The sequence below is a fragment of the Streptopelia decaocto genome (genome assembly GCF_964273445.1).
Source record: "Streptopelia decaocto genome assembly, chromosome: 14".
NCBI classification, from domain to species: Eukaryota; Metazoa; Chordata; class Aves; order Columbiformes; family Columbidae; genus Streptopelia; species Streptopelia decaocto.
This window is the reverse complement of record NC_138669.1, coordinates 6,435,276-6,453,239: the sequence shown is the minus strand read 5'-3', so window position 1 is coordinate 6,453,239 and position 17,964 is coordinate 6,435,276. Positions and strand designations below refer to the sequence as shown.

The 17,964-nt window shown below is 42.1% G+C and overlaps 1 protein-coding gene across 7 annotated transcripts in view; it reads right to left on the bottom strand.

The window, feature by feature from the left end:
* Nucleotides 1–929: 929 nt before the first annotated feature.
* RTEL1 (regulator of telomere elongation helicase 1) overlaps nt 930–17,964 on the bottom strand; it is a 42,033-nt gene continuing 24,998 nt past the window's right edge. For 3 of the 7 annotated variants that reach the window (XM_082065162.1, XM_082065167.1, XM_082065163.1), the window contains 10 exons: nt 16,432–16,589; nt 14,233–14,328; nt 12,539–12,749; nt 11,164–11,301; nt 10,500–10,616; nt 8,388–8,630; nt 6,656–6,832; nt 5,946–6,134; nt 5,336–5,439; nt 930–1,834 (listed from right to left, as the gene is read on the bottom strand). In XM_082065162.1, the coding sequence (XP_081921288.1) occupies nt 1,760–1,834; nt 5,336–5,439; nt 5,946–6,134; nt 6,656–6,832; nt 8,388–8,630; nt 10,500–10,616; nt 11,164–11,301; nt 12,539–12,749; nt 14,233–14,328; nt 16,432–16,589 (1,508 nt within the window). In that variant the 3' untranslated portion in view covers nt 930–1,759. Of the gene's footprint in view, nt 1,835–5,335; nt 5,440–5,945; nt 6,135–6,655; nt 6,833–8,387; nt 8,631–10,499; nt 10,617–11,163; nt 11,302–12,538; nt 12,750–14,232; nt 14,329–16,431; nt 16,590–17,964 lie in introns of those variants that run through there. The other 4 variants (XM_082065164.1, XM_082065165.1, XM_082065166.1 and 1 more) reach the window with 4 other exon arrangements.

Sequence of the window (17,964 nt, the reverse complement as noted above, 5' to 3'; positions counted from 1 at the left end):
GAGTTAACAGCACAGCCATCCCAACCCCGCCGCTGCGCTTCTTTCCTGCTCGTTTTTACAACATACACACAGGGATTTTTCTGTGACGTTTCCACTTGTATTTCAAATATCCAGGGCTTTCTCCGTATTGTTCATTCTTGTTTTCAGAATCTAAGCCACTATCAGTAGTGCACTGAACACATTAAGGTAAAACTCATTCAGGTTTAAACATGTCAGAACATATGCCAGCCCAAAATTACCCTCATTCCTGTCTAAATCTTCATTATTTCTAATTATTACCTAATTAAGTATGGAAAGTTCCTGTTTCATTGCCATTTAAGAACACGCCTTTTCTTATTACTCAGACAGTCTGGCCACAGTGAACTTGCTATTTGACATTTTAATGCCCGAGAGCCACGATATCACACGCTGCTCAGCTGTTTGGATCTGAAAAAAGGAATTTCTCAATGAAGACCAATATCCCAGCAACTACGGCATTTGAAGTGCCACCGGTTTTGAATTCTATAACCAGGGGAAATAAGAACCTTTGAAATGTTGTTAAAATGCAGCTCACTTTTCAATTTTGAGTTACTAACGTAGAATTTTCCAAAATTCCATTAGTATGAAATCCAACTATAGGCTGAGGAAAAACAGCACTCCTGAAGTTAGTAAAGAATATATTCTCCCAGAGAATGCTGATAACATACGCTAGATGATGTGTCTGCCAGCATAGGAACCCACAGTTAATCAGCAAGTGAGAACACAATCCTTTGTTCATTTTTGTCAAACAAAAACATGTGTCAAAAATCCCACAGAACAAACCTCTCCACTTAGTCCTACCAGGGCCACTGGGACTCCATACTCCATGTTTTTATATCTGGTAAAGAAATTTAATAAACAACCACCAGGAAAAAAATAATCAAACAAAACCCAATTAAGACAAAGATGGTTTTATTTATAGTTTAACATACAGCAGCTACTGGAGATTTAAAATTGATACAGTTTTTCAGGTTAACCACTTATATCCACTACTCACAGAGAGTGGAAGTATTACAGAATTTTGTTTTAACCCATCTAACTTGATTTATTTTAAAGTTTCAAAGCAATTAGGTCCTTTTGCTTCCTGGAAAGCGAATGTCAGGTAACACAGGCACGATGGAAGTATCAGTACTGGGAAGAAAACAACACGTCCTTAGTGCACATTCCCAAGAATCCCAGCAGGGTGGAAGGAATGGGACTTCGGGGTGCACAGCAGGTGAAAGGGCGTTTCTGCTCCTTCCCTACAACTGGAATTTGCTTTTCAAAAGTCACCCTTGCAGCACCTTCTGCTGGTGCTGTGATTCCCCCTTCCCGGAGCGCGGGCGGTGAGGACGGGTGCTCTGGTCACCTTCTCCAGCGGGTTTGGCTCCCTGTGCCACCATCGCTGGGGTTTTCCAGGAGCTGACACTACCTGGGGGCCCATCAACACCAGCCACCTCTGGGATATAAAATTTCAGCCCAAGAGTGGCTACAGTAAAATTTACAGGCTAAAATAAGAAATTAACCTTATTTCCAACAAAGGCTGATATTCTGCTGTCCCGTGCCAGTGAGTCAAGAGAAAGAGCGAGACGTTCCAAACTCAATCACCTTTGTAGGAAGAGTTAATACGTGCTGGTGCACAGCACAGCATCCAGAGCCAAGGATCAAAGATACTTAAATAATCTTCATCCTGCTTCTGAGAGCCGGATCGCAGCAACTTCTTTCTGCTGATAGGAAGCGTTTGCCATTCCTGTTGGTGGGATTATGACCAGAAGAAGACTTGGATTAATCGCTGCTTCTTCACATCACTGTGGCACTTCGGGCACTTCTTCGCCATCTACACAAATGAATGAACAAAGAGATAATATATTAAATTTATCTATCAAGTTTGTAATTGTCTGGTATGAGCTATAAGCCACCTTAGTCATAAGCCACCTTAGTCATTTGACAGCCCCCAAGGTATCACAGCTGCTATTTTTAAATGCCGTGTTATCATGCAGTCACTTATTTAACTGCTAGTAATAAAAGGAGGAAAAATAAAACCTTCCAGTGAAGTAGCAACAAACTTTACAGCAGTTGTCTCAGATTAACTACAGCTTTGATGTATCTGGAAGACTAAAATCCAGGAACAAGGAAACTGAGCCCACAAGAGCCGTTGGGAAGCGACGATGTGCTCGTTAGCAGAGAAATCCCGTCAGCGGCCGAGTTCCCTGAACCGCCGCTGTCTCCTGCGCGGCCGGGAAGGAAACGGCTTCCTGGGTACATGGGACAGCGCTGACACACGTGGTTACGACCGAGAGATTCGCTGCGGAACCAAATACATTTATTTCTTCATCCTGCACACCTCTCCCGGTTAAAAGCAGAAGAGGGGGTATGTGAGGAAACCTCTTCTCCAGCCAGGTTTCAATTTGCTTCTTCCTTAATTTTCAATTTTAAAGTCTGGTCTTTAGCCGTTCGACCTGCAGGTGAACTCCCAACTGGTCTTTTTATATCCTGCAAATCACCAGTAAAGCTAAAATAGTTTATAGTTTACAAGTTTTAAGAAATTAATCTTTGAGAAAATTGCCAGCTCTTTAGCCTGAAACGCTGGTTACCTACGTTAGCGGCACCGCGCCGGCTTTCCCGCAGCGTGGAAGTTGATCTTTGTACAAAAAGACTGCAAAATAGGTTCAGGCACTAGTATTTTGATTCTGGCAACATTAATTGAAATACCAGAAATGGTGGGGGAGAGAAAAACTCACTTCACTGCCCAGTCATAGTGATTTGTCAAAGAGTTCTGAAAATCTCAAGCGTAATACAGAATTGTGAAATCTTATATTATTTGCCCATATTACTGATAGTCCAAATGAGAATAACTGCGTCTCTCTGGAATACTTGAAAAAAAGCGTGAATAAGTGATGTATTTAAACATTGAAAAGCAGCCACAGAGCTCTGTACAGAAAAGTGAAACCAGAAGCAGTTTATCCTGGCGCTGTCTCTGCAAAGCTTCCCCATAAGCACTGAAAATGGCCCAACACGCACTGCCACTAATCCCTCCAGTTTCCCTCCAGCTGCACGGAATTCTGCTCCTCCAAAACTTCCCAAAAGTTATTCACCGCCTCTCCCTGCCACTAAGCTATTTGGGAAAACCAACAAATTGGAAAAGAAATCACAGTTTGCAAACCCCAAGTCATTGCAGTTTGAATGACGGACTTCTTAGTCAGTCACCTTCTGAGCTGAAGAAACATTGTGAGTAACTTGTGAAAATAGAGATGAATTTTCCACTCCAGCCCTGTCAGCGGTGACCCGGCTCATGAAGCGCAGACACAAACACCGTGGTTGCTCATTTCCTGCAGCTGAAGGTACCTCAGACAGAAATCCAACTGTCTGTGCAGCCAGCGAGGGGTGGGAATGCGGATGGAGGCATCTAGAGATGGTTCCTCTGGGGCTGGTTTCAGAGAAACAGGGAATAATCTTCCTGTTTGCAATCCTGTGCTCTCAGCCAGCCTGTCCTTCCTTCTCATCTACACAACTACCAGAGAGGAGTTTTACCTCATCACCAGCCAGGAGAACTCTCTCTCCATCAGTCCTCAAGTAATATCCCAAATGACAAGATATTTAACTTTCCATTAACCAAATTACATGTGAATCGCATCACGAGCAAGTTAACATTACTGTAAACAGAGAACCACTCATCATTAGAGAGGGAGGTCAAACAAGGTAAGAAAAGGTGATGAGACCAGGTAGTTTCATGTTCTCCAGAAGAAAGGCTGTAGAATGTCCATCACACCAAGGCTTGAGAGTACCTGGACAGCACAGCAACAGGTCTCAGCTGGGGAGAAGATGGTTCTACACACCCACACCCAACAGGTTGTTGTTCAGAGCAAGAAAAGCCACACACAATCAAAACCACAAACAAACAAACCCCCACATTCTTAGAAATAAGGACTTGGATGTATGTTGTCTGTGGAGGAGGCGAACGGACCCCACTGCTGGTGGGTGCAGAAAGATGCTGATGAAGGACAGGGCATCCATGACGCATTTTCTTGAGAACTGTGGGAATATTTTGTTTGTCCTTTTTAAACAAGCGGGGCATTAAACTGAACTGGCAAGAAGAAGGTTCAAAGTGACAGCAAAACAAATGAGCGTTTGTTCACAGAACGTTTGGCTAAGCTGTGGAAGCACTTGCTGTAGGACATGGGTGACAAGTTCATTTGCGTTCAAAGGGAAGTGGATGATGAGATGGAAATGCAGCAGAGGTTTCTTAATATAGAATATACTAAGGAACCTCTGGCTCAGGGAGTTCTCGTGCTGCAAATAGCTCCGAGGCTGAGAGTTCTGCAAGAACCACCGCTCACGCCTGCCGTGTTCTTTTAGCCTTTCCTAGCCATTCTTTTTTTGGCCATCGCTGGAGATGGAACGCTGGGCTGGACAGACCTTTACTCTGACTCAGTAAATCTGCTATTATGTTCTGATTGTTTACTGAAAACTGTATCTGCCTTTCCCTATCTTTACGAATTCTAGGGCTGTGGTACACTGTCACAAAGCAAAGCGTTGATTCACCTTGCTAAGAACAACACAGATATTTTCTTTCCCATGCCATTGCCCGGTACAACATAGGATGAAGTTTCACCGTAACTAGCAGGGTTATTCAGGTAAGTGGCAAATATAGAAGTCATTATTACAAATGACCCACCGGGAATCACTCATTTCCCCAAATGCGGCTTTGTACTGGATATCTGAAGAGAACAAAAGAATACTTCCATTTGAAAGGGACCTACAGGGATCATCTAGTTCCACCAGCTTTGTTGCCTTCCTCTGGATGCATTCAAGTACCTGAATCTGAAATAAAGCCTAATCTAGATCAGACTATTTTAATCCTCAGTCTAAGAGATGCACAATCAGAAAAAGGCTAATTGAGAAAAAAAAAATCTAGGCTGGGCAAGTTCTGTGATCTATCTATGAACTATGAAAATGCACACTAACTCGGGGAGTAAGGAGAAAACCACATCTCAGAATTACCAATTCAATACAAAAAGCACAGAACAGGGCAGTACATACAACAGCATACAACAAGGTGACTCCACAGGTTGTTGCCTGCACAACTCCAGATGGGAACACATTTGGAGGAAGCTCAGCAGGAGCTGCAAAGGTGTAAAAAAGACACTGTAAGGCAGAGGTGCCTCTAGCACAATGCATGACATGGAAAGCAAAGAAACAAGTGGTAAATCTTCCACAAGGACTTAGGGGCTCTCTCTGTAAGCAGAGAGATTCTGTTTCCAGGGCTGTCAACGTGGTTCTCCTGAAAAGCACAATTATTTATTTTTCAGGAAAAAGTGAAGCCAGTAAACAAGATAACCTTTAAGAACTGCTCCCAGCACGTTTTGCAGCAAGTGAAGTCACATAATGGACATTTAAAAGGCACATCGTCCTCAGAATTGCAGTTAGAGCACTGGAATCTTCCTAGAACAGAGAGAGAGGGGCAGAAAGAGGGGGAGAGAAAGAGGGAGGAAATGACTAAATTCCAGTAACCACCTGTGAAATTCTCATGCATACGCATTTCCAGCGCAGCCCGGAAAACAATGACTATGAGCTGTATGAACTACCTTAGCCACGCAATACCCGGCCCTGTCACATTATTTCTTTTGCATTACCTCACTCAGCCTCTCAGTGCTTCAGATCCCCATTTAGAAACTGAGGTTTACAAGGAAGTCACAAAGAAAAATCTCTAAGTTCTCAGGAAAACTATTACATCATTGTAATAAAGACAATGAAGTACTTTGAGGAAACACATGCGAGTGACAGCATAAATTCTACTTTGCAAACCTCACTAATCATTATTACACCTAAGCAAATATAGACATGAACCAGTCATCACTTAAGTTATACAAATGAGAATTACGCTGATAACCTGTTATTTTTATCCCCTAGCATTAAAGAATTGCACCCAAAATCTCACATATACCTACCACATTCCGGCTCCAGCTCCAGGGGGAAGACAGGCACAGCTCCACAGCCCGTGGGGGCTCTCGTGTTACCAGTTTCTTCTGGTACTTTGGTCTTTGGCAATTCAGGTTTGCTTTCCTGGCTAAAGCAGAAAGCGGAAATCTTCTTCTGAATTTTCTCTGGTGCTTTATCCTTAGAAGTGGTTGCATCTTCTATAAGAAAAAAACGAAACCAGCATACAAAAATCACAGAATGCAGACCACCATACACAGACTGCACGAAACACAATTAGCAGTAAGTTCAGTAACTTCTCAACCACAATTTGAATAACTGTTTTTTTTATGCCATACTGCTTGGTAATGGAAGTTTCTGGCACTAACACACACTATTACTGAAAGGGACCCTTTATACTGAAGTAGTTCTGTGGAAATTCTTCCTAGACAGGGTGAATCTCAGTCTCACCTCAGATGCAAAAATTCTGCCTTCATGCATAATATATTTCACAGTTTAAAGACAACACTATAATTTTTTTGTTTCCTTGCACTTCCCCATTTCACATTGCCTTCTGCTTCCTTTTTTTTTTAACCACAACTTGAACACCGCCATTAGCTTTGATCTTCCTTCACACACCTCGTGCAGGGAGGCCCTGGCCCCCAGCTAAGGCTGTTGGACACCACCCCGTCATCATCATCATCAATAAATTGTAAACATCAGACAAATGTTCATTCCCCACCTTGTCCACGGCTGTTTTCTCCTCCAGCGCACCAGCTCTCCAGACTCTGGGGGTTCTCTGCACCTTGCACTGGCTGCTGCAGCTGCTTCTCTCCCCCGCCACAGCCCATTCCCGTCAAACCCTGACACAGCTCTTTGAACCGCTCTTTGTGATGAGGGCGAACAAACATGGAAAACCCTGTGCAAAAGAAAATACAAATGCATAGGAAAATAAACACCTGACCTTGGAAGGCTGCTTGCTTTGGAGGGGAGAAATTCTTCGGAAGCTGAGCAATATCAGTCATATTCCTCAGAATATCTTCAAAAACATAAAGTGTTCCACCAACCTGTTGATTTTATTACTATGAGGTTTTCTATGCCAGAGGACAGAGGAGTATTTGGTATGGAAAACAACCTCAAATTACTCCAAAATTCTTCTGTTCTCTACAGCTAAACATAAATACCTACTCTGGCCCTTCACCTGACAACTGATCCAGTGAAATTGGGCATAGACACAACATCTGAAAAGACTTCTCAAAAAGCCAGTTTCTTGTTACTGTTTGGTTGACAAGGATCCACAACATATACACAAGAATTCTAAACCAATCCCAATCATGACTTACTGCCAAGCATAGACAATTCTACCACTAAGTCGTCTGAGGTAAAAACCTTTGCTGAGGGAAGACACCAACTGTGGGTGACAAAGAATGCTCAGGGGAGATGATGAGTCACAGTGCCACACAGTTCATTTCCCTCCGGCTCTTCACTGTGTCAAGACTAAGCTCATTAGTTAATGCATCAGAAAAAATATTTTCTAAACATTTGTAGACCATAACATCTATTCAAAGTCAATGGAATACTTATTGTTATTTCCTAAAGACAACAAATGAAACAATATCAGCATTTCCCAGCATGTGCCAAATCCATCATTTCCCACAGGAGTTCACACCAGAGACATGGGAGAAGGTGGAACTGGGTGTTAAGTGGCCCAAGACAAGACATCTCCACCAAGGCAATCAAGATCTGCATATACTCTGCCTTCTTTTATTTTTTTTTAAATAATAAAGCCCAATTCAAAATTCTGAAAACCTGTAGCTTCTTAAATCATTAAACCCACGAGAGAAAAAAATAAACCACTTCTGAGAAAATAAATATCAGCTTGAAATTTTTAGAAGATTATGATGAATGATAAGGATACTAAATTATGCCACAGTTCCATAACTACTCTCAGGTAAAGCTCTGTAGCAGAACAGTGAACCAAAAGTGTGATTGTTATCCCCAAACCTGGAAGTGATAGAAGAGCTCAGCACCAGCATAACAACCAATGCTCAAACAAAACTGAGTCAGTTGTCAGCACTGGCCTTTCTAAAGAGCAATCACTGCTGGTAACTGAGGAGAGAAAAAGGCGATGGAATCATCTGACTGAAGTGAGCCTGACTGAAGGTTATGACTGGAATTACTGAGGTCTTATCTGATATTTTTAATGGGCAATTTCTAACTGAACAAACAGAAATCACACTTTAGAACCTTGAAATTTTTCCTCTTTGAATGACATTTGTTTAACACATCTTCCCTGTTGCTCCATTTATCTGGTTTGCAAAACCAAATGATGGGAGAGGCGACACTTACTAATGCTGAAAGTTCTTCCCAAAAGTGGAGAGTGACCAGTGAAATGTTATGACCAGTGAAAAGTCATTGCTCACATGAGCTCACAGCACCTACATCTTCTTTACAACTAAACGCAAATCCCTTACTTTGTAGGAGATGAAAGTCTTCTGGCCTCTCAGTGGTGAGGGCTGCGATCACCGATACCATTGCCTCATAGTTGTCTGTCTTCTTGTAGGCCAACAACGCTTGATAGAACTGGCTGTAGGTGCTTTTGTCCAACGCCCTTTTCACGTCGCTGAGGTAGGAAGCCCTGAGGACCTGGTGCTGATCCCTCCTTGAGCTTGAGGCTTTTTTAGCGTCTTTCCTTGGAGCCTGACCGGAATTCTGCCCTGGGAGACAAAGAACAGGGTGAGCAGGGCTTGGGGAGGACAGAGACATCGGGTCACTCCTTTGAATCTGCTTCTCTTTTCATTCGGAAGTGGGTTCTGGACCAGTTCAAAGTGTCAAAGCCAACACTCACTTCTGGAAATGACAACAGAGCAAATGAATTCTGGGGATCGCTCTTAACATATGGTGTTTTTTTTGTGTTTTTTTGTTTGTTTGTTTTGTTGGGTTGGTATTTTTTTTGTTTGTTTGTTTGTTTATCTTTTAAACAGAGAAATGTGTCAGATGGTCACTAGGGAATGAGCAAAAGGTGACACAGAGATCAGCAGTAAATCAGGGTTTGTGCTGCACTAAGGAGCAGAAGCACTGGAGATAGCTGAGCCAACTACAGTGGCCTGGCACATGGGCACAGACACTGCTGAGAGCAAGTTTAAAGAACAGATTTCTCACCCCTTATTAATAAAAGGAGAAAAGGGTGTGTGTGTGCGTATGTGCGGTTCCCAACAGGAAAACAAAGTCAAAAAAGAATGACTAACCTGAAATAACACAAGATAGCACAACAGCAAGATAGGAGCCTAACAGGAGGCAGGAGCAGCTACGAACATCCTGCTAAACTCCAACTGGAATTCTGTTCAAAATGTGATTCTTTGATTTCCAACATGTTGTAGAGGAAAAAGGTCTGTTTTGCATACTACAGGTATGCAAATATAGATGAACTACACAAGAAGAAACTGATTTAAATTAAGCAGCCACATCTTTAGATATTTAGATCTTTATTCTCCACTAAAGAGCTTTTAAATATGTTAAAGAAGATAATGACATTTTAAAAGATGGGCCTAGTTCAGTTTCCTGAAAGGGGAAAAACATGGGTGTGAATTTTATAATCAGTATCTTTTATTGCATAACATCCAGCATTCTGACACTGCCACAGGAGCACACTCAATGGAAAGAGTGAGAACAGAAACAATACTTGCATTCAGTGCTACTATTTTTAAATTACTTTTAGTGGGAACAAGTTTCTATGGAACTCCATCTCATGGACCTCAGGACAAAATAATTACCAAAGACTCTGTTTTGTTCAAGTGCTCTTAAAATACAAAATGAAGCAGGAATACAAATCAAAATAAACATGGATTCATAGATGAAAAACTTTTAAAACCTTCCAGGAAACATCACCTTTTTATTTATTTTTTTAAAAAAGAAAGGATTAGTCTTTGACTATTCTTTACCCTCTAAAAAAGACGTCTAAGCTGTCCAGATATCCTACTCGTTTCCTTCAGAGAAATACAAAAAATTCCCAGCTGTTCTCAGGAAGATCTGTAATCAAATAACAACTGAGCCTTTGACTTCAAAAATAAATACTGGACAGCATGAGGTCAGAGTGATGTGTACAGAAATTACACGCGATCGTGAGAGTACATTTCTAGTCTCTGTTTCTGCAGAAAAAACAGACTGGCCACATGAGGAGCGTAACATTACCAGTAACAAAACAAGAACTGTTTTCTTCTTCATACCTGGGTTCCTATTGACCTGATGTGACACTACACTCCTTAAAAAGCTCTTTCCCAAGCCCTGGACAAACAGAAGCCAAACAGCCTGGTGCTCAGCTTGCCCTTTCGCTCACTGACGAACACCAGCTCTGTCTCCAGGGCAAAGTTCTGCCTTTAATGGGTTTCTTTCATATCTACCTTGATGGAATTTGTTGGCTTTTGTGTGCTGTTTTGTACAATCCTTGCTGAAAATTCTGAATTACCATGGCTCCTACCTACAGACAGTGAGCCACTGCACTATGTGAGCGCAAAAAACATCAGCTCCCACCAGCAGAATTTACAGTCGGTGATGAAATAAAATATAAGGTGTTACATGAAGGGTACCTGCACCATTCAGTCCTGTTGCCAGGTGGAATCCTCCCCGGTTGAGGTGAAGCCCAGGGTTCAGCTGAGCACACGAGTCCGTTGAGAATGCGCTTTTCTGCTGATTCTGCTTTTCTTCTGTTAAATCAAACCAGCCTGTTAACAGTGAACTTAGGAAAGAACAAACATAGGATGGCACATTTCAAAGTGTGCCATTCTATGCTGAAAACACCTGAAGGCGTAGATGTATTTCCCTGATAAGAGGGGATGAGCTAACACCCTGCCTTTTTAGGATTTTAATGTTCTGGGCTTCAAAGATTTCGTGAGCTCTGTGAGGACATGATTATTGTCTATTCACAGTTCTAGTAGCACTATGTGGGTAGCAAAGAAGACACACACAAAGATTTTTAAATCCACAGACTAGATTCGTAATTGAAATAGACCTGTAAAATCCTCTTGAAATAAAATGGCACCATTACTAACTGCACAGTAACCAATGCTCAGGTGAGCCCATGCTCGTGAGAAGGCAGGCAAAGGGATCACGCAGAGACTTGGCTCCACATTGATTAAGCTAAATCACCTTCCATCCTTTTATTTCTATTTATTAGATGCATCTTGCTCTACAATTGGGTAATGTCAATTAAATGATCCAACTGCCTGCCCAGTGCTGGAACCAGCTCCTCACCCATGTTCCTGGCCAGTCTCTCCCTCTCCTCGCGCAGGAGGCTGTGCTCAGGTTTGTAGCCACAGCCCGCACCAGTCAGACTGCAACACGCCTCATCAAACTCCTTCTTATGCTGAGGTCGAACAAACTGGTAAAACTCTGTCATTAGAGAGAAAGAAAAGGGGGGAAAAAATAATAAAGTCACTCCACAACCGGTAACAAATGCCAGAGAAACATACAACAGCAGGACTTCTAGTTTAGGTAACATGAAGAAGTGTAGCTAAATAACTTAAAATCTAAATGTCATTATCTAATATACGCACATGAAGCACACTTATCAGCTATCATGCAAACTTCCACCCACATCATTACCAGTAGGTAATAACGGTAATTTTTTCCTGGTAAATATGAAGTAACTTACCTCTGGGTGCAACAGGTACTTGCAGCTCCCTCCTAAACCATGGGGTCAATATATCTGCCAGGCGGATACTCTGAATAGCTGATATACTGCTGATTTTACACCTCATCGCATTTACTTCCTATAAAATGCTTGCCAACCAAAAGCCAAAACCTCAAATGAACTTCAACTTTCAGGTGCCTGTCACTTTTAAAAACTAGACCTAGGCTTCAATTTGATGATTAAATATTTTCTTATTTATATAGTAAGCTCAGCAAACTGGGAAACTGACTGTGGCTACTATTAGTACTAAGTGTTCACACTGAGCTTTCCATTCCTTAACCTTAAAATTAACCTTAAACAATTTACACAATGCCTAACTATGCTTTTTTATTTTAGTAGATGAAAATGTCACAGAAAATATCTGTCCGTTTGCTCGCAAGTGGAGAGTGAAATTAAAGTTTCCAGAGAAAACACACCGTATAACTTAGAAGAACTGCTGGTAAGAATCCAGTTCCTGCTAATGCAGTTGTTAAAAGTCAAGAAAGTACCAGCTAAACCAGTAAACTACCCATGTCTACCCAGATCACTTGACTTTTATTTGCCATTATTTAAATAGAAAATTAGATACTCTGTCTACTTATTTTCTGCTTTTACACTGAACCCTTATGAACCCATCTATCTAACAATCACACTCCTGATCTTACCTCTTAAATCACAGGGAATAAGCTACGCTACTTTTAGGCAAAGTTTAAAATAACAAAAGCTTCCATGGAATGTGATTTTTTTTTTTTTCAGGCCCATGAAGGTGCAAACTGACATATGATAATTAGATTGAGAAGATTTTCTGTGTGATCTGGGGATATTAAGCGATGAATGCTAATGACTATCATCCCGATTGATCTGTACCTCAAATTTAAAACACCTACCTCTGAAATACTCAAGTCTAGTAAAAAGTAAAGGTCACGTCTTACAAAAATACTCAGGAAGTCGTTATACCTCGTAACAGAACATGCTTTTTCTCATCCTCTAGAAAGAGGGAGCTCATTTGAGACAACATGGCATGGAAGTCGTCTGTCTTCTTGTAGTGCTGAAGAGCCTTGGAGAAGAGGTCATAGTTCTGTTGGCTCAGGGTCTCCTTCACCGTTGCGATGTACAGCGTGGCTCGGGCCTTCTTGGGCTCCGGCGGGTCCGTTTTCTGCTCAGCTTGCTGCACAGACAGGAAGGCTTTTCAGTAAACATGACCTGAGGAGTCACTCTCACACGAATTCACATGGAAGCACCATATTTGCAATTCTGCAAGCACATAAAACAATTAATGCTGTCTGTTGAAAATCTGGTAGTCACTCCTGTAACCATGCTTTATTTCCCACAAAACCGAAACAGTTTCGGTGCCACAGAATAAGCACAAATTAACCGGACATGTCCCGTACACTGAAAAACAAATCTCTGAAGCAGGGGATAAAAAGAACAGAAGCATTTTGGTTCCTCTAAGGCATTTCCTGAAGACACTGCACACACGAGCAAGCTGGATTGCTCTCTCGTGTTGGGAAAACTTCACAAGCAGCAGGGACCTGCCATGGACTCAGAACAATCACTCCCTTGTGAAGCGTCTGTGCGGCACAGTGCACTCACACACTTGGAACATTTAAGCTCTTGGATCCTTGTCATGTGTCCTCCAGACAAAACCAGTATCACCAGAGCAACCCACCAGGGCACAAGTATACTATTAATTCTCCCAGATGATTATTCTATTTATTTCTAAACTATTAATCCCTCTAACATCTCTGAGCGTTCATGCCCCCATGTAAAAGTGATGCTATTTACCTCGTTGACAAAACAACTGCTTCAGAGGAATATTCCTCGAGAAGCAGCCAAGTTCCATTGCACAATTCTATTCTTAGGAGAAGGCTTAATAAGAGAAATGACATTTACTCCAAACCTTGAGATGACTCTGACTCATCATGACACCAGATAGCAAGGAACTGCAAACACAACCTCCTGCGATGACCGTGCTCCCTTCCTCACCTTGGACAGTATCGGCTTCTGGATCTGTGACTACTTTTAGCAGTTCCGTTTGCCAGGTGATCAGGAGGCTGACAGACAGACGGACAGGCAGGCAGCACCCTGGACAACTGCCAACTGTTCATACTCCGCACAGTCACCCAGGGGATTCTCAGGGATTTATTGGGACTCTTAACCATAATTGTGACTCGTAGCTGCATAATGAGTTAACTGAGTTTGGAGACAATCACGCACAACTGCAAACACCACAATGACCCACCGTGGGGAGTGGGATGTGATCGCTTACCCAAAATGGGCCTGTTACACCACTGGAGGCTCTACCGGCAGCTGGACTGGATGATCATTGTAGATCCCTTCCAACTGAACTATTCTACTCCAGTCAAAATAATGAAACCACCCACCACACCTGGGCAACGCTCACAGGTAGTCAATGCCAGAAAACAACTCTCTTCATCTATCAGCCCCACCTGGGCCTGTGTTTGATTGGATCTATGATGTCTAGATTTAAGAAAGAGCACAACAGAAACAGACTTCAGATGTGCATTGATGAATATTTATGATTTGGAGAAAAAACAATTGTTTTGGCATTGTCATCTGGCTGTCTGGAAATTTCCAATTCAAATTAAAGCAGTTTGCAGATCAAAGGGATGGTACAGGCAAACACATACTGTATTGCTGACCAGCTTTATTTTCTTCCTTCCTCCTTTCTGCTCATCCGTTAACCTCTTCTCATACTGAAGGGAAAGTGTTGACAGACGTTGGGCCTGTGGAGATTAAAAGAAAAGAAGAAAGGTCCAAAAAAAAAAAAAATGCTTTTCAAAGTGATTGTCCATTTAATTTAACAATTTCCGGCGGTAAAGTTTGTTAACCCAGTTTGTGACACCATTCAAGAAAGTGAAATAATCAAACTAAACTATTGCAACAGAGCCTGGGACACACACCTGTTTCTAGAAGGTAATCACTGGACAATTCAGAAAAAGAGATCAAAACAGAGGAAATTAAAGACAAAGTTGGTCTGGAGGGTCTGGAGGGTCTGATTAAGCAAAGCTGGACTTATAGCCCACAGTTTTGGGGTAGCCCTGGAATCGTACACATCAATCTGTGTAACTGGGGCCTCACATGCCCCTGCGCTTTCCTGCCTGGAGGTACTGCTGGAAGTACCTGGAAAAATCCTACCTGGAAAATCAGAATACAAGCAGCAAGTCAAACATTTATGATACATGCACTAAGTCAGAAAAAAAGATCAAAAGATCTTCTTATCCTAGACTATGTGAAGGCACCACCTTGAAGAGCAGGATCCAGAAGAAATAAGGCTTCTTGAAAGACAAGTTTCCATAAGTCCTGTCTCACAATGAAAATTGATTGAGGGGAACTGCCAAATCATTCTTTAAATGGATTGGGAGATGATTTCTTTTGATTTTTTGAGATGACAAAGACGACTTCTTTTTCACCACAAGCAAATTTTGTCAGAATGACAGCCGCTACATTTCCATTACTCAGGGAACAAGGGTGCAGTATAACCTTGATAAAAGAAAAAAAGGTAACACAGATATTATGACAGGCGGTGAAGAAAGATATGAACACACTAACCCCATTACCAGTCCAAATGCTTATTAAAAATCAGCTGAGTATTGGACTCTGAGCAAACACAGGCTCCCTCGGAGGCACTACAGGGCTCAGGACCACACTCCCAGACCTCTGGTGCCAGAAAGCACCAATTTAAGCACAGCACAGGATGATCCCCCAGCTCGCTGCAAGTCACAGGTGAGAAGTAACGCCAAATACAAACAGCAGACATGAGATGACTCACTGCCGAGCCGCTAGGATCATTAACTTAAATCAGACTTGAAATGCTGAAGACTGTCAAGAGCAGTGCAGCTGTGTTAACAAGATGCTGTAGCTGAGTTTCCAAGGCCCTGGAGATGGGCCAGGCTTTCCAAAGAATAAGTTCTGGTGTCTGCGTTGTGGTGGCCCATGGGTGATGGAGCCGATTTCTCAATCAGCTGCACACAAGCTAAATATTCACTGTACTTATTCGTTCAAGTTCGTACATTTCCTCTGTGTTGTACACTCCATCCAGCTCCCTTAGGCCTCCGTAGATATTCCCCAGATAATCTTTACACCTCCACACTCTTCCTTCAGCAGTTTGCTCCTGAGCAAACTACCTGGGGATGTTGCAATGACAGGAATTCCTGGAGTTCACAAGCTTGGCATCAGCCAAATCAAGTAAAACATTCCTGCTGATGGCAGCCAGGTAAGGGAGCTCCCCCCAACAACTGCAAACAGGGGCTTTCAGAAAGCAAGAACAAAGCTTCATCACCAATGGATTAAAAATACCAATCAAAGCGGAAAGAAAACAAACAGCACAGAAGAAGCTTTGTTGATCTTAACGCCACAGTGGATTTTTGTTTCAGATAAAATATTCTGCAAGACTGTGATACTCATTCTCTGAGGCAAAGATTTTAATCTGAAAGCTCAATTTCTAATTCACAAACCCTCCCCCCTGCCTTTTTAAAATTCAACATCTGGTCACATACCAAGTGCTGACACAGACTCCCCCGCAGGAGGAACTGTGTCTCTACCAACCTCTTCTTGGAGAGCTCTTTTCTCTCCAGACAGTGTGGTTAACTTCCAGGAGTCTGTATGATCAGCACAAGTATGTACCTGTTGGTCATCTACTTGAATGCAGCAAGGAAACTCTTCGACTAAGCTTAATTATGAGAACTTGCAGTGACTAGTGCCAATTACAGTGAGTTTTCCTTGAAAGAGGGTTGAACTGGGACTCTTACATCAACACCAAGCTCGTTTTGCTTTAGAGTCTGCAAGTTTTACCCATAGCAAGTATTTTGTTCCACCATTGCCGTTACCTTCTCCTCTCCCGACAAGTCACTCTCCTCCTTCTCTGCATCTTCGCTGCTCCTCTCGTTGCGCTCCAACGCGTCCAGGAGCCCAATACAACGTCGTCGAGGTGAGATCAGCTCTTGTTCATACTCCATGCACAGGCTGGGTGCTCCATCTCCATTTACTGGCATCACAGTGTAATACAGATGACAAATGAACATTTCACATCATCTTTTGCATTTTCTTTGACTTAGTAATATCTCAAAATCTTACATTGCAATCCAAAAGGATGTGTTTGTTTATTTAATTTTCCACATCTGGCAAAACTGCACTTATGACTTAGCAAGAAGGCTGCACTCCAAAACTGCTCAAGCATTTGTTACTACAACCTGGAGGACTTCTCTCAAACTTTTCCTTCAGTGATGGTTGTATTTAACCTCAAAATGGCTTAGGATCAATGGAAAAAAGGTTTTGCTGCAACAGTTGTCTGTGTTTAACTACTTTAGCTTTATGGATTTCCCGAAAAAACGTATTCCTGTTTTTAAGAGATCCTGGCATGAAAGAGAATTTAGTATTTTTAAACAAAAGGAGCTTTTTTAAAGCCTACAGTTTTACAGTATCAATACTTTTAAGACACAGTCATCTTCAGGTCCCAGGAATACATATTCTCCCTCATCAGGATCCAGGCATACTTGGCTTTAAATAGAAGCTACTTCTCGTAGACATTATCTTCAAAATCTATTTCCTCTATTTTGTTAAATGACTTCAGAGTCAGTTACTAGGAAAAGTCACTATTTGGAGCAGAATGGAAGTATATTAAGCTATAAATTACAAAGACAGTACGTGAAACTCTTTAGCCAAAACTATGATCACAGGTACAGTTTGATGTTACAGTTAATGCAACGCAAATGAAAATTTCTATCACAAGAGGCAACACAGGCTCTTCCCATCACCTCCAGTCACACATTCCAGCCCATCCTTGGAGACGGAGCTGCTGCTCACAGGGATGAAAGGTAAACTGGTTCCGCGAGCTCAGACTTGCTCTGCGGTTGCACAACAGATGGATTTGAATCAAGGGAAGAAGCATAAGCACATGGTTGGAAACAGAGGAAGAAAGAAGTGGCGGCCCAGGTAACCCCTTTCAATGACAACCTGCGCTCACACTGGCTTTGTTGTACTGTGAAATCACCTTCACACTCAGTCACAGCTGCATTAGAACCACAGTTTTAGACACAACTTCATTGTTTTGTTCCAAAATAGCAAGCACTCCAGAGTGGAACGTTCTGAAACATCTGACATGAGAAATACTTTCTTCTTTGGCATCAGCTAACCACAAATTTTAAAATACTGTTTTCTTCCAAGGTCAGTGACCTGTTTTCTTATTCAGATTACTGTGTAAGAGTCATTAGTGCAACAGCATGGAAGGAGGACACATGAAAGTCAGTGCTAGTCAGAAAAAGACTTCCAGCTCTTATTTTTTAAGCTCTGATATTCCACCAAACTCCTGTTCTGTGGGACACCTTTTCAGGCCCCATCTGCCTCTTCGCTCTGTAGTTGCA